General features: G+C 44.2%; 1 protein-coding gene across 1 annotated transcript in view; it reads left to right on the top strand.

Moving 5' to 3' along the window:
* The window catches only part of LOC142938499 (voltage-gated potassium channel subunit beta-2-like), a 125,689-nt gene that overhangs the window by 77,770 nt on the left and 28,694 nt on the right, over window positions 1-19,225 (top strand). The window contains exons 6-8 of the mRNA XM_076081714.1: window positions 5,770-5,814; window positions 13,128-13,171; window positions 13,345-13,431. Coding sequence (XP_075937829.1) covers window positions 5,770-5,814; window positions 13,128-13,171; window positions 13,345-13,431 — 176 coding nt within the window. The remainder of the gene's footprint in view (window positions 1-5,769; window positions 5,815-13,127; window positions 13,172-13,344; window positions 13,432-19,225) is intronic.

Here is a 19,225-nt window from a genome sequence, read left to right on the forward strand (position 1 = left end):
TTCTATTGAAACGTTCGCATTGCCCATTACCGGCTGGATGGTAGGGAGTGGTGCGAGACTTTTCAATGCCGTAAAGGCCACACAGCTGCTGGATCAGGGAACTTTCAAAGTTGCGGCCCTAGTTTGAGTGTATACGGGCAGGAACACCAAACTTGAAAAACCACTCTGCGACCAAAACCTGTGCCACTGTAGAGGCACGTTGATCACGGGTGGGAATAGCCAGTGTGTATTTACTGAAAATGTCTGTCATCACCAGAACATTTTCCAATCCATTATGGGCAGGTTCCAACAAAGTATAGTCAATGGCTAAAATCTCATTAGGCCGTGAAGCCAATAAATGCCCCAAGTAGCTACGAGTAGCTGGCTGGGTGTCTTTGGCCACTTGGTATCTTTCACAGGTCTGACACCAGTCTGCCACCTCAGAGGACATACCTGGCCAGTAGCAACGAGCTCGCAAGAGCTCCAACGTTCTCTCCACACCTTGATGGCCGTGCTCCTGATGAACCCCCGTTAGAACCTCGTTCTTTAAGACAGCCGGCAGCAGCAGTTGGAACGTTGCCGGTGCACCATCAGGGTTGAAAATCCGGCGACAAAGGACCCCGTTCTGCTCAACCAGGCGGTCCCATTGTCGGAGCAGCACCAATACGGGCTGAGATAAATGTTTCCGCTCCTCATGGTTAGGACGCTGCTTCTGTCTCCAGAACGAGACTGCCTGGATAACTTGGTCAGCCTGCTGGAGAGAACAAATGTCAGACAGTGTGTGATTAGGCAAGACTGTGACAGCAGCCTGGGTTGCCTCAACCTTCCCCAACTGTAATGCTCGCTGCAATGGTTCCGGAAGCAAGGTGCCAGGGACCATGGCTCCAATCTAAGTCTGCTTCTAGTGGAGCTTTTTCCAAATCTAATTTGGCTCTTTGTTTTTTCAGTTCCAGCTCCTTTTGTGCAAATGCGACTCTGCTCCTTGCAGTTTACAGCTCTCAACTTCCTACTTCTCACTTCCTGCTTCATTACAGGTATAAAGATAAAAGCACCACACCCATTTATTCAATTCAATTCAATTCATTTTTGTATAGCCCAAAATCACAAATTACAAATTTGCCTCAGAGGGCTTAACAATCTGTACACATACGACATCCTCTGTCTCCGGAACCCTCACATCGGAACAGGAAAAACTCCCCCAAAAAAAACTTTAACGGGGAGAAAGAGAGACCTTACTGAGAGCAACAGAGGAGGGATCCCTCTCCCAGGATGGACAGAAGTGCAATAGATGTCATGTGTACAGAATGAACAACATAACAGAGTTACAACACATTCAATGCCGAGGCAGTAATGTGAGTAATAATAAAAATGATATTAGGAGTGGGAGTCAGCAGGGCCATGGTGGGAGGAAGGACCAGGGTCCAGATATAACCACGATCCATGGAAACCTGTGAGGCGAGAAAGCACAAAGACTCCGGGGAAGAAGCTAAATTAGTAATGAGCATTAATGGGACATGAATTCATACAGGAGATGAAGAAGAGGATATGGAGCTCAGTGTATCCTAGGAAGTCCCCTGTCAGTCTAGGCCTATAGCAGCTTATCTAGGGGCTGGTCCAAGGCAAACCTGAGCCAGCCCTAACTACAAACCTGAGCCAGCCCTAAACTTTTAAGCCTACTCTTAAATGTCGTGAGTGTGTCTGCCCCCCGGACTGAAACGGGAAGCTGGTTCCACAAAAGAGGAGGTTGATAACTGAAGGCTCTGGCTCCTATCCTACTTTTTAAGACTCTAGGAACCTGTAGCGCCATGATTTGGGAAACTTCCAAAAACCTCGCATCAGAACTGGAGACTCAACAGAAGGCGTGTGCGTAACTTGACAGTGCGCGCTACACAGAGCAGATTGACAAGTGTCTGTCAGAGTTTGACAAACGCTTTCGAGACTTTGCTTTACTCGAGCCAGTTGCTACACTTATGTGCTGCACATTTCGGGAAGATATTGAGGTTGATTTACTCGCATCACAAATTGCAACGCTGTTTCACCTGAACTCGTCTGGAGTGGAGGATGAGATTTTGACACTGCAAGCTGACATTCAGCTGAAGTCCAGGGCTCATGGACAGTTTTCTCACAGAGGAAAAGTACCCAAACATGAGGAAATGTGATCCCTTCTTGACTGCATTATTCGGCTCTACTTATTTATGTGAGTCAGCCTTTTCCCACATGAAGAACATTAAGTCCATACACCGTTCCACCATGACTGATGATCATTTGAAGTCTGCTTGAGGCGGGCTACCAGCAGCTACTGTCCGGACTATGCAACTCTGGCCAATCCCATTCAGTGCAAGTCATCAGAGTAAGGTAATGACCAAAAATGTACAGAATTGTATTGTGCCAAAAGGGTTCATGCAGTTATGCAAGGTACACCAACATATATTGTAAATATAAAGTATACTCAGTATATAGTATATATAGATATAGATATATATCTATATATCTATATATATATAGATATATATATATAGATATTCAGCATTTTTAATGTAGGTAGATCATTTTGACTTGGTCATTTTAAAAGTAGCTCGCAAGCCGAAAAAGTGTGGGCACCCCTGGTATAGGGTCTAAAAGACAGGTAGGTTTAGACGTGGAAAAGTTTGAAGTCAATTTGTCAAGGTCAATGGGAGTAAAGCCATCTAACTATATGTAAACTGTATCTAAGGTTACTCTATTTGAGGATAGATCGGTAATGGTTGAGGGCAGGAGATTATTAATGTTCTCTCTAATAGTTAGAATCTTATTAAAGAAGTTCATGAAGTCATTACGACTGAGGTCTATAGGGATACTCGGCTCAACAGAGCTGTGACTCTGTCAGCCTGGCTATAGTGCTCAAGAGAAACCTGGGGTTGTTCTTATTTTTCTCTATTAATGAAGCGTAATAGGCTGCTCTGGCATTACGGAGGGCCTTTTTATATATCTTAAGACTGTCTTGCCAGACTAACCGAGAGTCTTCCAAATTGGTGGAACGCCATGTTCTTTCAAGTTTCCGCGATGTTTGCTTTAATTTGCGGGTTTGAGGGTTATACCATGGAGCGAACCTCCTTTGTTTTACTATCTTCTTTTTTAGAGGAGCAATAGAGTCTAGTGTCATTCTCAGTGAGCTTGTAGCACTATCGACAAGATCATCAACCTGGGAGGGACTAAAGTTATCACAGGAGACCTCTGTTATATTGAGGCATGGTATTGAGTTAACGGTATATATCAACTGTTTCTAAGGTTACTCTAGGTGAAGGGAGTAAATACAGACGGAATCCCTTCTTTAAATTGAGCTACAGCACCATCAGATAGACATCTAGTGTAGAAACTTGTGCCTAATAGCGTACACTCCGTTAGTAGGAATTCAAAAGTTATTAGATAATGGTCCGATAAAAGAGGGTTCTGTGGAAAGACTATTAAATCTGAGGGCTACGAGAGACCTTGTTCTGAGCACAGACTGGGCAAGCAGCAAAAAACACACCTTTTTCCCCATTGTGGGCCACAAGAAGTACTGCTTGACGACCAATGATGTCCCTAAATCCCAGGTGGCAGGAGAGATCTAAGATATGAGCTCAGTGGATCACCTGTGAACGCAGAGAAGGAGGCACAAACAGCATTTTCTGGGCGCAACCATCAGGGACAGGGTCACTGGCACTGGCCTGTCTGATCTTTTCCTTGATACCCCAGGTGACAGCCCTATGAGTGAGGCAGAATATAGGTGAAGGGAGTAAGATAGATTCAGTGTCAAAAAAGCGAGAGACAGCATTGGGTTTGTTGTTCTTATAGCCAAGAAAACAGGACAGAGAAAAATTTAGGCTATTAAAGGGCCTACATGTCATGAGGAGGGTTTATTCTCCTAACCGTACAAAGATACTCTAGGTTCTTGTGATCACTCCACACCAGAAATGGAATTTCAGCCCCTTTCAATCAGTGAACCACTCTTCTAAAGCTACTTAATTGGCTAAAAACAACAGAACCAAAGATTCTAATGAAGCCACTGTAAAAGCCCAAAACCCCGAAAAACACTGCATCTGCCTGTGGCTGACAGGAACAGGCCACGTAAGGACTGCACTGACATGAGCTGGGTCCATTTGAACACTACTTTCAGACACAATGAACCCAAAAAAAACACAGAGAGGAATCATGAAACTGACATTTTTTTGCTTTGACAAAGAACTGGTAGGAGACGCTGGAGCTAATCCGGACATGTTGAATGTGGTTCTCTTTGTCAGGAGATAAGGCGAGTATCAACCAGGTAGACAAACCCAAAGATGTTGAGCATGTCTCTGAAAACATTATGAACCAGAGCCTGAAAGATAGCTGGGGCACTTGTGAAGAGGCAATTTTCCATTCATCCCCCTCCATTATCTTTACCAAGTGATAAGCATTTCTTAGATCAAGCTTGGAACGAAACGTAGCTCCTTCCAAAAGGTCAAATGCAGAAGAAATTAGAGAAATCAATCCAGCAGCCAGCAAAGAATCTACATATTCCTGCATAGACTGCAACTCAGGAGCGGACAGGGATTAAAACCAACCTCTAGGCGGGGAGACAAAGGTGAGAAATAAAACAGGTAATAACTGAAAAGAAAAATATAGACAACATAACATAACTTTATTTGTGAACCGGGATGTACCAACACTTTGTCTCTACCTACACAATGGCCATTGCTTTCTTGTCATCAGTGTGACTGCCGCAATGCAGTTCTCCAACTACAATCTATGTTCCTCCCGACTGTATCGAACTCTGATGTGACTAGCTGTCAATTCTGGGGGTATAATCTCTGAGAATAAATTGAAAATGTATTGAATTTGGTGAAAATCTCATTAAGCATCTTTTGAGTTTGCTGGCCCTCTACTGAGACAACATTGATGATGTGTTTGAGCAGAGCCTCTGATGAGAGCTCAGATAGCAAACTTCTAGCGCTAACATCATGGTTGATGATAGCGTCTCACTTGAGGTATAAGAATCTATGTTCATCTCACATGATTATAAGGTTTTGTTCTGTTTTGGAGGTTTCAGCATTTTGCAGTATTACTAGAAGCCTTTGCTAACTTTGTAAGGGCCGGGGAAGGTGAATGATTAGCATCAATGAAACAAGCTGGGAGAGACAAGGAATGCGGCTGCTTACTGTATGTGCCCCTTCAGTGTGGGTTAATTTACAGTTTCTTGAAACTACCTGTCAAACCATACACATTGTACAGCAGTGTTATAATGTACGGTACGTACAATTAAAGTCTGTATGAGAATTTCTGTAGTGGCTGCTATGGTCACTGGATATACTGGATATGCCGTCATGTATGCCGTAATATATGCTTCCCCCTTTTTGAATTATTTTGCCAAGACAAATAAAGTCCCTAAACAAATTTTCAGTCTCCTACCTCTCACTGTGCTTTGTTCATCACTGCATTCAGTGAATTGGTGAATGTGTGGACAATTATTTACTACTCTGGCAATGTTTTTTTGTTTTTATTGTATGATGGTGGGTGTACTGTGTGGGGCCCTGTGTGTAGTTGTCTCTTGTTTTTGTACATTCTTTTAAAAATTCTAAATAGAAATGCAAAATGACAACATGGTATTTGATTGTCAAAAGAAGTATAATGAGGCAATATTGAATTACCTACTAGACTAGTTTTTATGTGGAGTCAGACAGTGCGCTTGATAATTGATATATATATTTTTTTTCATTCAAAGATATTGTTTCTAGGTGTAATTTTAAGATACCACAGTCTGATTTATATTTCTATATATGTTCTCACATGCAGGCGTTCCAGTTTAGTCATCACCACCAAAATCTTCTGGGGCGGAGAGTATGTATATGTCATTTCTTTCTTTCTTGCTTGCATCTTTCGTTCTTTCTCTCTTTCTTGCTTGCTTGCATTCTTTCTTGCTTGCTTTCAATGTTTGCAATGAATGAATGAATGAAATAGCTTCCCTACTATCCATAAGCTGAGGTATTAGAAGGACGTAACATTACTTGCAACAGTGTGTAATAAACTAAGACATTTTGTTTTTCTTCAATAAAAGTCAAAAGGTAAATTGTTTTTAAAACTTCAGATTGAGGCATTACTTCCACCTTCCGCTGCGACGACCCTATTGAAACTAAAGGAATTATTAGGGCCCGAGCACCAACAACATCGGGCCGCAAGGTCCCTATTGAAACTGAAGGAATTATTAGGGCCCAAGCACCGACAAGGGCAGCGAGGTCCCTATTGAATTCCAAAGAATTATTATTAGGGCCCGAGCACCAACGTAGTCGGAGCGGAGGACCTATTGTTCTTCTAATTAGGGCCCCAGCAACCGACAACGTCGGGCCAGCGAAGGCCCTATTGAAATTGTACGGGTATTATTAGGGCCCGAGCAACCGACAACGTCGGGCCAGCGAAGGCCCTATTGATATTGTACCCGTTTAGGTAAACGTACGCATGGTTGGAGGACTTGCCATGCATGAAAACTCACCAAATTTTGGGAACTTGTCAGGCCTGGTGAAAATAGCCATCTGAAAAAGAATGCATCTTTCTGTGTAAAGAAATGGCTCTCTAGCGCCCCCTACAAGTTGGACCGGCGACGCCCCTCGGCCAGTATGTTAGATTGACTTAAAATTTGACACACATGTCCACTTGAGCTAGAGCTACAAAAAAGCCAATCAGAACCCTAAGCTCCGCCTACTTAGATTTTCCACCATATTGAATTTAGTGTAAAACACATTTCTGCGAACTCCTCCTACATGCTTAGTCCCATTACTACCAAATTTGCTGTGTATCATTACTGGATCTACGTCATCAAAAGTTATCAAAAGCTTTTTGATATCTCTTTTCGTTTACAAGATATGTACCAATAAACGTCTTAGGGGCGTGGCTTAAAATCAATACATATAACTTCTCAACCGTTTGTCCTAAAATTACCAGATTTTCAGCATATGTGCACATTGCATCCTCTAACATACGCTGATATTTATTTTGCATTCAACAACTAGGGGGCGCTACAGTAAACCCTCGAAGTTGTGCTTTTTGTCACTTTTTGCAGATTTCAGCCTTCGCACTTTAACGAACTGCTCCTAGAGATTTTAAGCGATGAACTTCTACTTTGGTCAGGATGCTCTTAACATTTGTGATTAAAAGTTATCAAAATCGAGAGTTTTCATCAAAGAACCTTGACGTGGCGTGGCGGCCATTTTGCCTCATTGTTTATGAAAAAAGAAGTTGTTATAACACCAAGGTACATTATCCAATTTGCACAAAACTTATTTTGCATGATGCTACTTGAAGCCTAAACATACTTCAATTGAAAATATTTCAATAACTCATAGCGCCGCCTACTGGCTAAAGGAAATGTCATATTTTATACTTTTATTTATTCCTCCTAGCCAGGTGACCTGATGAGTCTCAAATTTGGTAAGGATAGCCTTAAGACATTGATGATAAATCGCCATGAATATTGTGAGATTTTGTTCCACGCTGTTGCCGTGGCGACGCATAGTTTGCCATGAAAAAGGAAGCTGATGGTTTAGTGGGTTGGGATGCTCAAAAACTCATGGAACTTTGTACATGTGTCACAGGTCATTGGAAGAAATAGTTTATATGATTTTATTTATTGGCCGTTTTAAATTGCCTCTATAGCGCCCCCTACAATATTTCAAAAGAGCAGCCCCAGCGCTACGTTTTGGCTACATGTATGAAACTTGGTAGGCACATGTATCCTATGGAGACTTAAAAATAAGTATCTTGGGACCATGCTCTAAACCCTACCGGAAGTCTGCCATTTTCAATTTTGTATGAATTTATACAATGTTTAGACGATGCAGCCCTCGCAGTACGTTTCACTACTATGGGAACCACCACCCCGGTCTGCCAGTCCATGGGCACTGATCCCGACCCCCATGCGACATTGAAGAGGCGTGTCAGCCAGGACAGCCCACCTATGTCCAGCGCTTTCAGCATCTCAGGGCGGATCTCATCCACCCCCGGCGCCTTGCCACCAAGGAGCTTTTTGACTACCTCAGCGACCTCTGCCAGGGATATGGGTGAGCCTCCCCCTAGATCTTCAGGCGCTGCCTCCTCTGCAGAGGACATGTTGGTCGGGTTTAGGAGTTCCTCAAGGTGCTCTTTCCACCGCCCGACGATGTCCCCTGTCCGGGTCAGCAGTGCCCCCCCCCCCCCCCTTGCTGAGAACTCCAAAATGGGTAATTAAAGCCACCTTAATTCAACCCTCTATTTCACTGTGTCTCCCTGCATTTGGGTCCGTCCCCTATTACCGTTTTGGCCTTTAAAACACGATTAGACACGTATAAACACACCAGACTAATCATCAGCTAAGATGGTGCCGCGGATGGCTGCCTCGGTGTGTTGGTGCTCATTGTTTTGTTGTTTTTGTTGTAAATACTGTTTTATGCTGCGATACCCGGAGCTCTTTCACCAGAGACGAGCTCATAAACATCAGGGGAACAACTCCAGCGGACTTACTTCCAACGTTTTTGTTAACTTCTGTGGAATTACTGGACATTCTCGTCAAAGGTGCTCTCACCTTAACTCACGCAGTGAAACGCGCCAGAGAGGGAAATGCGCGCTTGTGCGTCTCCGCACACGTGGATTTCGTACACCGCTGCCGGTCATATTTCTCTCCAACGTCCGCTCACTGTGCAACAAACTGGACGAACATCAGCTACTGGTGGAGAGAGACAGAGACTTTTCTTCATCCTCTATTTTGTGCTTCACTGAGACCTGGCTCTGTGGATCGATACCGGACTCCGCGTTCCAGCTGGCTGGCTTCCAGCTGTTCAGAGCGGACCGTGACACGGAGCTCTCCGGCAAATCGAAGGGTGGAGGAATCTGTTCTACTCCAACAGCGGCTGGTGCAACGATGTGACAGTGATTCGACAGCACTGTTCTCCTGATCTGGAATCTTTCATCATTAATTGCAAACCCTTTTACTCCCCCCGTGAGTTCGCTTCATTCATTCTAGTCGGTGTTTACATGCCGCCGCAGGGCAACGTGCAGGAGGCACAGCGGACACTCGCCGAACAGATACGGCGTGTGGAGCAGACCAACCCGGACCCTTTAGTTATTGTCCTTGGTGACTTTAACAAAGGAAACCTCAGTCATGAACTCCCTAAATACAGACAGTTCATTAAATGCTCAACCAGAGAGGAGAATATTCTAGATCACTGCTACACAACAATCAGCGGGGCCTATCATGCCGTCCCTCGTGCTGCACTGGGATACTCTGTCCACGTCATAGTCCATCTGATTCCTGCATACAGGCAGAAACTCAAGCTCTGTAAACCTGTAGTGAGGACATTCAAGAAGTGGACCAGTGAAGCTCTGGAGGATCTTCGGGAGTGCTTGGACTGTACAGACTGGGATGTCTTCAGGATTGCTACCAACAGTCTGGATGAGTACACAGAGGCTGTAACTTCATGTATCAGCTTCTGTGAGGACAGCTGTCTTCCAACAAGCACCAGGGTGAGTTATAACAATGACAAACCCTGGTTTACAGCGGAACTCAGACAGCTAAGGCTGCAGAAAGATCAGGCATTTAGGAGTGGGGACAAGGACTTGTACAAAGAGGCAAAATACACGTTTAGCAAGGCGGTGAGGAACGCTAAATGTCTACTTTGAGAAACTGCAACACCAGCAAGTGACTCTGCTTCTGTCTGGAGAGGCCTCAGACAGATCACCAACTACAAGCCAAAAACCCCCCACTCCATGAATGACCTCCGCCCGGCAAACGAGCTGAATGAGTTCTACTGTAGATTTGAAAGACAATGGGACAATCCTGACTCCATCCCCCACAGCTCCATCAACCAGCCCCAGACTACCAGCCCCCCCTCCCCCAGCCCAGCAGGGGCTCATGCCTCTGTACCACCCATCCCAGTGTCCCCCCCCACCCCCCTCCCCAGTGACGACTCTCTATATTCCAGAGAGTGACGTCAACAGGTTTTTTAAAAAACAGAACCCGCAAAGCAGCCGGCCCGGATTCTGTCTCCCCCTCCACCCTGAAGCATTGTGCTGATCAGCTGTCTCCGGTGTTCACAGACATCTTTAACACCTCCCTGGAGACATGCCATGCACCAGCCTGCTTCAAGGCCTCCACTATTATCCAAAATAAAAACCAAGGATCACAGGACTCAATGACTACAGGCCCGTCGCCCTGATCTCTGTGGTCATGAAGTCTTTTGAACGCCTAGTCCTGTCCCACCGAAAAACCCTCACTGACCCACTCCTGGACCCCCTGCAGTTTGCCTACAGAGCCAACAGTACTGTAGATCAGTGGTTCTCAACTGGTCTGACTACGGGACCCACCATCACCCCTTAATGACAAGCCGCGACCCAAATTATATATATATATATATTATTATTATTATTCTCATTTTTCAAATTTAACTGGATGGATTATAAATAATACATAGAAATACATAAGTAAATGTTCTTCTCATTTCAAGTAAAATAACAGCTGGATTAAAAACTAAATTACATAACAGAATTAATTTTAGAAAAATACCTTCACTGAATTGCCCTGCAGCTTTGAATTCAGTTCATCCAGGGTGAAGTGAAAAAGACACAATATTATATTTTGCTCATCTTCTAAAAAGAGAAATTAGTGTTGGAAGAATTCACCTCTATGACTCTGTCCAGTCAGAGTCTAATGACTCTGGTCTCTCTGGACGTTTTTCTCTTATGATGTGACTTTCACAACTCACACTTCAATAGTCCTGCTCTGCTCTCAATTTCCTCGTCTCTCCCCCGTGTGTCACGGTGTGTGTACATCTCACTCAAGTCAGGAAACTTGTCAGAATACCCATATTTGATTGGCTGAGCCTCATCACGTGATGTGAATCACAACGCATTGGTCGGTGTGTTTCCTGCACCGCTGAACAAGTGCCGTAAATGCTGGAATAATTCCGCTGCATAAAAAATGCCCTTCAAAATAAAATCACAATTTTTTTTTCTTTTTGTCAATCAAAGTCCCGCTACCTACTGAAAACGGGTACGGTCGCGACCCACCAGTTGAGAATCACTGCTGTAGATGACGCAGTCAACATGGCCCTTCACTTCATCCTCCAGCATCTGGACTCCCCAGGAACCTACGCCAGGATCCTGTTTGTGGACTTCAGCTCTGCCTTCAACACTATCATCCTGTCTCTGCTGCATGACAAGCTCTCCCAGCTGCACGTGCCCGACTCCACCTGCAAGTGGATCACAGACTGTAAGCAGCACGTGAACCTGGGAAAACACGTCTCAGCCTCTCGGACCATCAGCACCGGCTCCCCCCAAGGCTGCGTTCTTCCCCCTCTTCTCTTCTCCCTGTACACCAACAGCTGCACCTCCAGTCACCAGTCCGTCAAGCTCCTGAAGTTCGCGGATGACATCATCCTCATTGGACTCATCTCTGGTGGGGATGAGTCCGCCTACAGGTGGGAGACTGACCATCTGGTGACCTGGTGCGGTCTGAACAACCTAGAGCTCAACGCTCTAAAGACAGTGGAGATGGTTGTGGATTTCAGGAAGAACGCAGCCCCACCTGCCCCTATCACCCTGTGTGACTCCCCCGTCGATGCTGTGGAGTCCTTCCGCTTCCTGGGCTCCATCATATCCCAGAACCTCAAGTGGGAGCAAAACATCAGCTCCATCACTAAAAAGGCTCAGCAGAGGATGTACTTCCTGAGGCAGCTGAAGAAATTCAACCTGCCAAAGACAATGATGGTGCACTTCTACAGAGCCATCATTGAGTCCATCCTCTGCTCCTCCATCACAGTCTGGCACGCTGCAGCCACAGCCAAGGACAAGGGCATCATCCGCTCTGCCGAGAGGGTGATTGGCTGCAATCTGCCGTCCCTCCAAGACTTGTTCGCTTCAAGAACCCTAAAGCGAGCAAGAAAGATTACAGCCGACCCCTCTCACCCTGGACACAAACTGTTCGTGCCCTTTCCATCTGGTAGGAGGCTGAGGTCCATCAGGACCAAGACCTCACACCACATGAACAGCTTCTTCCCGTCCGCAGTCGGGCTCATTAACAGAGACCGGGTCGGCCACTGACTCTGTCATCCCCAGGACAATTTCCTTCCCTCCCTACTACTCCCCTGCACATCCCTTCATATTTAAATACACTTGTCACTTTTACATTACACTTGTTTACAGTCCTGTTATCTGTTTGTTGTGCACTTTATTTTATATTCTTTTAAATGCTATTGTAAATTTTAATATGTTTCTATTTCTTGCACTGTTGATTGTTGTTTAATGTTATTGTCTAATGTTATGCACCACCTGCCATGACAAATTCCTTGTATGTTACATACATTGGCAATAAATGGTTCTGATTCTGACCTTTTACAACATGTTTTTATTCATTATTAAATTACAATACAAACAATGATACAATAGAGTTCCTGGATCTTTATAATCGAATGCCTTTCATTTTAACAAAAGACATGTTTCACTGCGCTATGCCATCGATCACAGCAAAGAACAGAGAAATGTCACAGCCCTTGCAGCTACTACGTATGTCGGAGCACAACCCATGCAGGTCTGGGGCACAAAGGGCTCGAAGCTCGGGCTAGCAGCTGGGCACTGCAGAGAGGCGGTGCGTTATGCGCGGAGACAAATTGCAGCTGTTTAGGTGGAGAGGGCCCAAAGATTTTACTTTGAGGTATGCCTACACTCGAACACATAGAGGGATGAGGAGGAGACGTTGGGCATCTGCCCTTCCCCCTTTTCTTTAATTTGGTTTCAATGATAATTGTTTTACAACATCAAATGCAAATGTGCCTTGACAACTGTTTGTGTGTGCTGTGGCCTTTGATTCAAATGAAAGAGTGTGTGTTGTGCATTGGTTTTGTCAATCAAGCTATTTTTAAAGAATATGATCCAGTTACTCCAACCACAAAGGTTACTACATCCTATATGAACTCATCTGTCTACCTGACTGATATATACTTGTCATTTTTATAAAGGGACTTTGATACACAGTAGGTTTGTGCTTTTCGCTAACCGACCAGATCCTAACACACCTATTGAAGGTGGGTGTGGTCAATATAGCAATGACCAATATACAATGGATATTAAAATGTATTTGAAGTGTTGTTTTCAAACCTTGACCACTGACATTCAAGATGTTAATTTTTCAGAGCAGAAATGGAAAGAGGATTGTCTAGAAAACATATAATCGAAGGTAAGATTTTGAATAACTCAATGTAAATAACTTTTTTTCATCACAAAAACCAAAAACAACCAAGTTGTTAATTGCTGCATGTGTCACCATAGCCACGTAACATCAGAATGCTTGTATGTTGTGTTCATATTGTGATAATACATAATACGTATGCAATTATCTTCATAAAAAAGGTCTAAGGGCATCACTAGAGAGACTTCAACTGGAGTACATAGACGTGGTTTTCGCTAACCGACCAGATCCTAACACACCTATTGAAGGTGGGTGTGGTTATCCTCCGATTGATCAGTCTCGGCTTTCTATGTAAAGGGAAGTTATATTGAGGATTGCTTGGGAATGCTGTTTGTCAAGATTACAGCATAACATATAAGACAAAAACACCACTTCTGATTAACAAATACTTTGAAATATAATGCTTCTTGCTGTCAGCGCAGTTGGTGCAGTGCAGGCGGCGATATTGCACAATTGTGGCCTGGGTGACTGTGCGCAGAGATTTTGTGGATGATCTGAGTGCTGAGCTGTGCACCTCCTAGATTTTGTAACATTACGGACAGGCTTGCACATGCCACATTTCAATGGGTTCAGTTTTTTGAAAAGTAGAGTAGTCTACAACAACAGAGAAAGAGGTCCTTCTTGGAGCTGCTCTGGATGCACTCAGTATGAACAACCAGATGTTTGTGAAGACCGTGCGGGCCTAGCTAATGGCAAGAAGCATAAAACAAGTTTAAATTCCAGCTTAAACAAAAAGGACTCTATTTTCATTCATCAAGGTGTGGAGCTTGATAAGATTAATAAGGATAAGGATAAGGATGTTTATTGTCATTGTACGAACATACAACGAAATTAAGTTGGCGACTCAAGAACATGTTTATTATATGGGGTTGGGCTGAAATAGCTTCTGATTTATAGATAACCGTAAAAGTGCTATTGAGCAATTATGAAACTCTGCCTGTCATTGCTAAAAAGATTTGAATTCATCATCTACTTAAATCCCTGCAGCCTTCCAACCCAAGTACAAGACACAGTCAGGTCAGGATATTAGCAATAACATGGCAGCTTCTGGTGCCGCACGAGTGGCAGCCTGTTATAGCAGCTCCCGCTCATCACTGAGTTTTTTCTCTTATATTTGTGCTATTTTTGTTACTTCTATGGCAGCTAGACAGCTAGACGAGTTTGTCGTTGTCTATTTGCTGTTTATTGCACTTTTCACCACCGTGTCCGGGGATCCAGCACACAGCCATGGTCCCAATGTTTACACCAGGGATCAGCTGTAGGCGTTCCGAGACATGGCGGTGCTGCTACTGGAGGAGAGACCCGAAGTTCCCCGCGACCTGAGGAGGAAGAGACGGGGACACCGAGCAGGGGCAGAGCGTCACGCCAGGAGGAGATGTTGTAAACCCGTCCTCCCCTCCATGATCATGGGAAACGTATGGTCGCTCCCCAACAAGATGGACGAGTTATCAGCGCTGACTCGCCATCAGAGGGAATTCTAGGAGTGTAGCGTCATGGTGTTTATGGAGACATGGCTAATGGAGCTAACTCCGGACACGAATGCTGCCTGAATATGGAGGAACAGCTGCAGCAAAATAACATCAGCGGGGTCTTGAAGGGCCTCAAGGCGATGTCTGGCCACAAGGGGCCCAACCAACAGCCTAAGGGGGACCAAAAGTGGATGAATGACCTGAACTTATTCTGTAACAGATTTGATCAGTCATCCACCCCTCCCCCCATCCAGTCCTCCCTGTTGCTGCAACCCCCTATAGATTGCCCCCACTCATCCCCCCCCGCCCTTCACCACAACACTTGGCTCCCCTTCACACTCCTCATACACTTCACTCCATGACCAGCGCCCCACCCCCCCTCCAACAACCTATGGCACACAGCCCCCACCCCCCAACTTGTCCCTCACAACTGACCAGGTGAGAAAATAACTGAGAAAGATCAAGGTGAGAAAGGCCACGGGTCCAGACGGCATCAGCTCAAGGCTCATTTAGGTCCAGCGCAGACCAGCTGTGCAGGACAGTGGAGCAAGTCTTCAACTTGAGCTTGAAGCTGGGGAGAGTACCACAGCTGTGGAAAACATCCTGCGTGGTACGAGTCCCAAAGACCCCACGACCCAAGGACTTCAACAGCTTCAGGCCAGTGGCGTTAACATCCCACCTGATGAAGACGCTAGAGAGGCTGGTCCTTGTGCATCTCCGCCCCCTGGTGAGCTCATCTTTGGACCCACTTCAGTTCACCTATCAATCTGGCATCGGGGTGGATGACGCTGTCATCTACCTGCTACACAGATGCCTTTTTCACCTGGAAAAGGCTGGAAGCATGGTGAGAGTCATGTTTTTTGATTTCTCCAGTGCCTTCAACACCATCAAGCCTTTGCTACTGAGGGACAAGCTGGGGCAGACCGGGGCAGACCACCACCTCGCTGCATGGATCTTGGACTACCTCACCAACCGTCCACAGTATGTGCGGATACGGGAGTGTGAGTCCGACCTGGTGTCCTGCAGCACGGAGGCCCCACAAGGAACAGTTCTAGCTCCATTCTTCTTCACCATATACACCTCGGACTACAAACACAACTCTGCTAACTGCCATCTGCAAAAGTTCTCTGACGACTTTGTAATCGTTGGCCTCATTTCCGCCGGTGATGACAGGGAACTGAACCAGGACTTTATAGGATGGTGCCAGCGGAACCGCCTCCAGATCAACTCTGGTAAAACCAAAGAGCTGGTCATGGACTTCCACCGGGGTAAACACTCTCCTCCGGTACCAGTGAACATCCAGGGAATGGACATTGAGATTGTGAGATCTTGTAAGTACTTGGGTGTTCACTTGAGCAATAAACTGGATTGGACTGACCACACACATGCACTTTACAAAAAGGGTCAGAGCAGACTCTATCTGCTGAGGAGACTGAGGTATTTTGGAGTGCAGGGAGCTCTCCTGAGGACCTTCTTTGACTCTGTGGTGGCATCAGACATTTTTTATGGAGTGGTCTGCTGGGGCAGCAGCATCTCGACAGCCGACAGGAAGAGACTAAACAAACTTATCAAGACGGCCAGCAGTGTGCTGAGGTGTCCACTGGATAAGGTGGTAGTGGTGGAAGACAGGGGGATGATGGCTAAACTATCATCCCTGATGGACAACACCTCCCACCCCATGCAGGACGCCCTGGCAGCTCTGTGCAGCTCCTTCAGCCACCGGTTGATTCACCATCAATGTGTGAAGAAGTACCGCAGGTCCTTCCTTCCTGCCACTGTCAGGCTGCATAATCAGCTGTGCTCCCAGTAGACGACACAACACTAACAACACAAAAAATCTGTGAAATATAAATACACTGTGCAATAAAAAAAATATTCTGTCTGTATATATAATATTTTTTGTTATATTTTAACCATTGTGGATTTTTACTTTTTTACTTAGTTAATATTCTTTACTATTTATTACTTATTTATGATACTTGTTTTGATCTTGGTCTCTTGTTTACACTGTCCACTATGCTGCTCTAATCCTGTAAATTTCCCCGCTGCGGGACTAATAAAGGATTATCTTATTGTATCTTATTGCTTAATAACTGAATAGGTGACATATTGTACAAAATAGACTTATTCCCAAAATAAATTAGGATTTTTTATTGTCATATACATATATACGAAATTTGACTTCTGCATTTAACCCATCCCTAGCTTATTGGGAGCAGTGGGCTGCTGAGAAGCGCCCGGGGAGCAGTTAGGGGTTAGGTGTCTTCGGCATAGGACATGTAGCAGCCAAGGATCGAACCGCCAACCTTGCAGTTACCGGACAACCCTCTCTACTCATTGAGCCACGGCCACCCAAATGTGTCCTGGTGTGTCTAGAGACCCCCAATGTGGGAGAAAAGACCATCCTCTCTCTTTTTCTCATTTCCTTTTATCAGATCTAAAATACTGACGTTTTTTAATATAGGCCTATGCATTTATTCGTCATTATTATTTATTCACATAGCATGGATGTGGGAAGTATACTGTGCAGAGGGGGCTGCAGCACCTCATAAAATCAGGTGTTATAAAAACTCTAAATAATCAATTGATAACATGTTTCAAGATGCTATTGATGACATTCCACATTGGTAGGTTTATATTATATCACGTCTGGTGTAAGAAATGGCTAGATTAGAAATACATTTCAATCTGGTCTTGTTTCACATCTCTCGCCCCCATCAAGGTGATATTTCACTCCCTCTTGGCCTCCTTGCAGTTCTTGTAATTATAGAACTGAAGTAACCATCCAGTAACTTCTGTTTTTATTTTGTGTGGCAAAGATATATGGACTCTACTCTAATGTGTAGTCAGGATAACAATGGGGACAATTGTTACGGTATCACTATATTATTACTTTGATTACTTTTACACATTTTTATCAGGTGTCTTTTTACCAGAAATAATTACTTTCCTGTTTCACATCTTCTATTGTTGCATGTTGTACTTTGTACCCCCACATACTGATAGTTACTGTAATGCCAGAAACACAACAAGCAGTGGCAAAGTGCGGCTTGCCACAGAAAATACATTTTCTGCAGCTGGGAGGTGTTGTCATGGGTTTCAGGCGGGAAGAAAGTATTTGTAACAAAATTATTTGTAACGACGCAATTATTCTTGCAAAATTTTCAATATTCAGAACTGAGAGGATGTGTGCGTGTTTGTTTCTCTCTCACCTTTCTCCTCAAGACGGTAACACCAGCGATTGTTCAACAAGTGAGAATTTGGTCGGACAAAAAACAATCAACCAACCCACCAGAAGTTGTCAGCCATAATATGCAGGCATACAGTATGAGGTCGTAATTGAAGTTCGTCCTTCAATTAGAGCAGTGGTTCCCAAACTTTTTCTGTCAAGCCCCCCTTTGATAATATAGGAACATTGTAAGCCCCCAAAAAGATTGGACTTTAGATTGCTTTCAAGTAGTGCTTTCAGACATATTAATTGCATTACATTCTTGAATATATTTAAGTAAAATTAACTTCAAATGTTAAAATTTAAGTTAGGAACAGTGCAGCAACTTACATTTCCCCATTTAACAGTAGGTTTTTCAAACTGAATTAGTGTGCAAGAAAATAAAAAATCCTACATATAGAATAATGATCAAAGACAAGATGTGCAAGTTACTCAGTGCTCTCTCTGCATAGATCACATTCCTATGCATAGGCACATTCCTATTCCTACATGTAAATTGCTTTCTGACATATTCATTTGTAAATAAAATTAACTTAATTTCTTTTAAGTGCAAAAAACATATATTTTCCCACATTTAACAGCAGGTTCTCTCAAACAAGAAAATAACATATCCAGCAATGATTGATGTGGATTTACTTTGTTCTGATTGCTTTCAATAAAAGCTTTTTGTGACATAGAAGAGTGCCACAATTTAGTTTACCCAACTCTTAGGCTCTTTAAAACTGAATTATAAACAAAATGTGCAAGCTACTCAAGCTTTTTCTGCATGGATCATATTCTTTTTTGTGGGTTTCCAAGTGTCTTTTCAATTTAGTGGGCTTCATACTGTCTGCATATTTTGAAGACACACAACACACTAGGGTCTCTCTTCTTGGCCGACCATGCTGCTTTAAAGCCCAGGGACAGATATGCCTCGTTATATTTTCTTGCTTTTACCTTTTTTTGTGCCGTTGTTGTGGTGGTCGCATCACCTGTTACAGCTGTAACAGACTTGCCATCTGATTTGCGCTTTATACCAGTCACAAATCTGTCCATCTTGGTACATCGCTTCCTTCCTATCTCTTATCCTCTTTCTCTTTCTGTGTCGCTCTGTGTCTTTCTCGCTCTCTTTGTGTCGCTGTGTCTCTCTCTCTCTCTCTCTCTTTCTGGTTTTGCTGCTAGTCGGTCTGTAACATGAGCCGCTCTGGGGGGCGTGGTTGGAACACAGTGCATGTCCCGTCGGTTCCGCTTAATATATTTTTATTTCTTAGGTGCAACCATATGATATAGTGCCCTATTTTCACAACTTGTTTGCAATTGTATTTGTTATAATTAAATTTTATATTGGTTTACCGTTGTGTGTGT

This window comes from Anarhichas minor, unplaced genomic scaffold (genome assembly GCF_050575085.1).
Source record: "Anarhichas minor isolate MPS153535 unplaced genomic scaffold, ASM5057508v1 ptg000086l, whole genome shotgun sequence".
Classification (NCBI taxonomy): domain Eukaryota; kingdom Metazoa; phylum Chordata; class Actinopteri; order Perciformes; family Anarhichadidae; genus Anarhichas; species Anarhichas minor.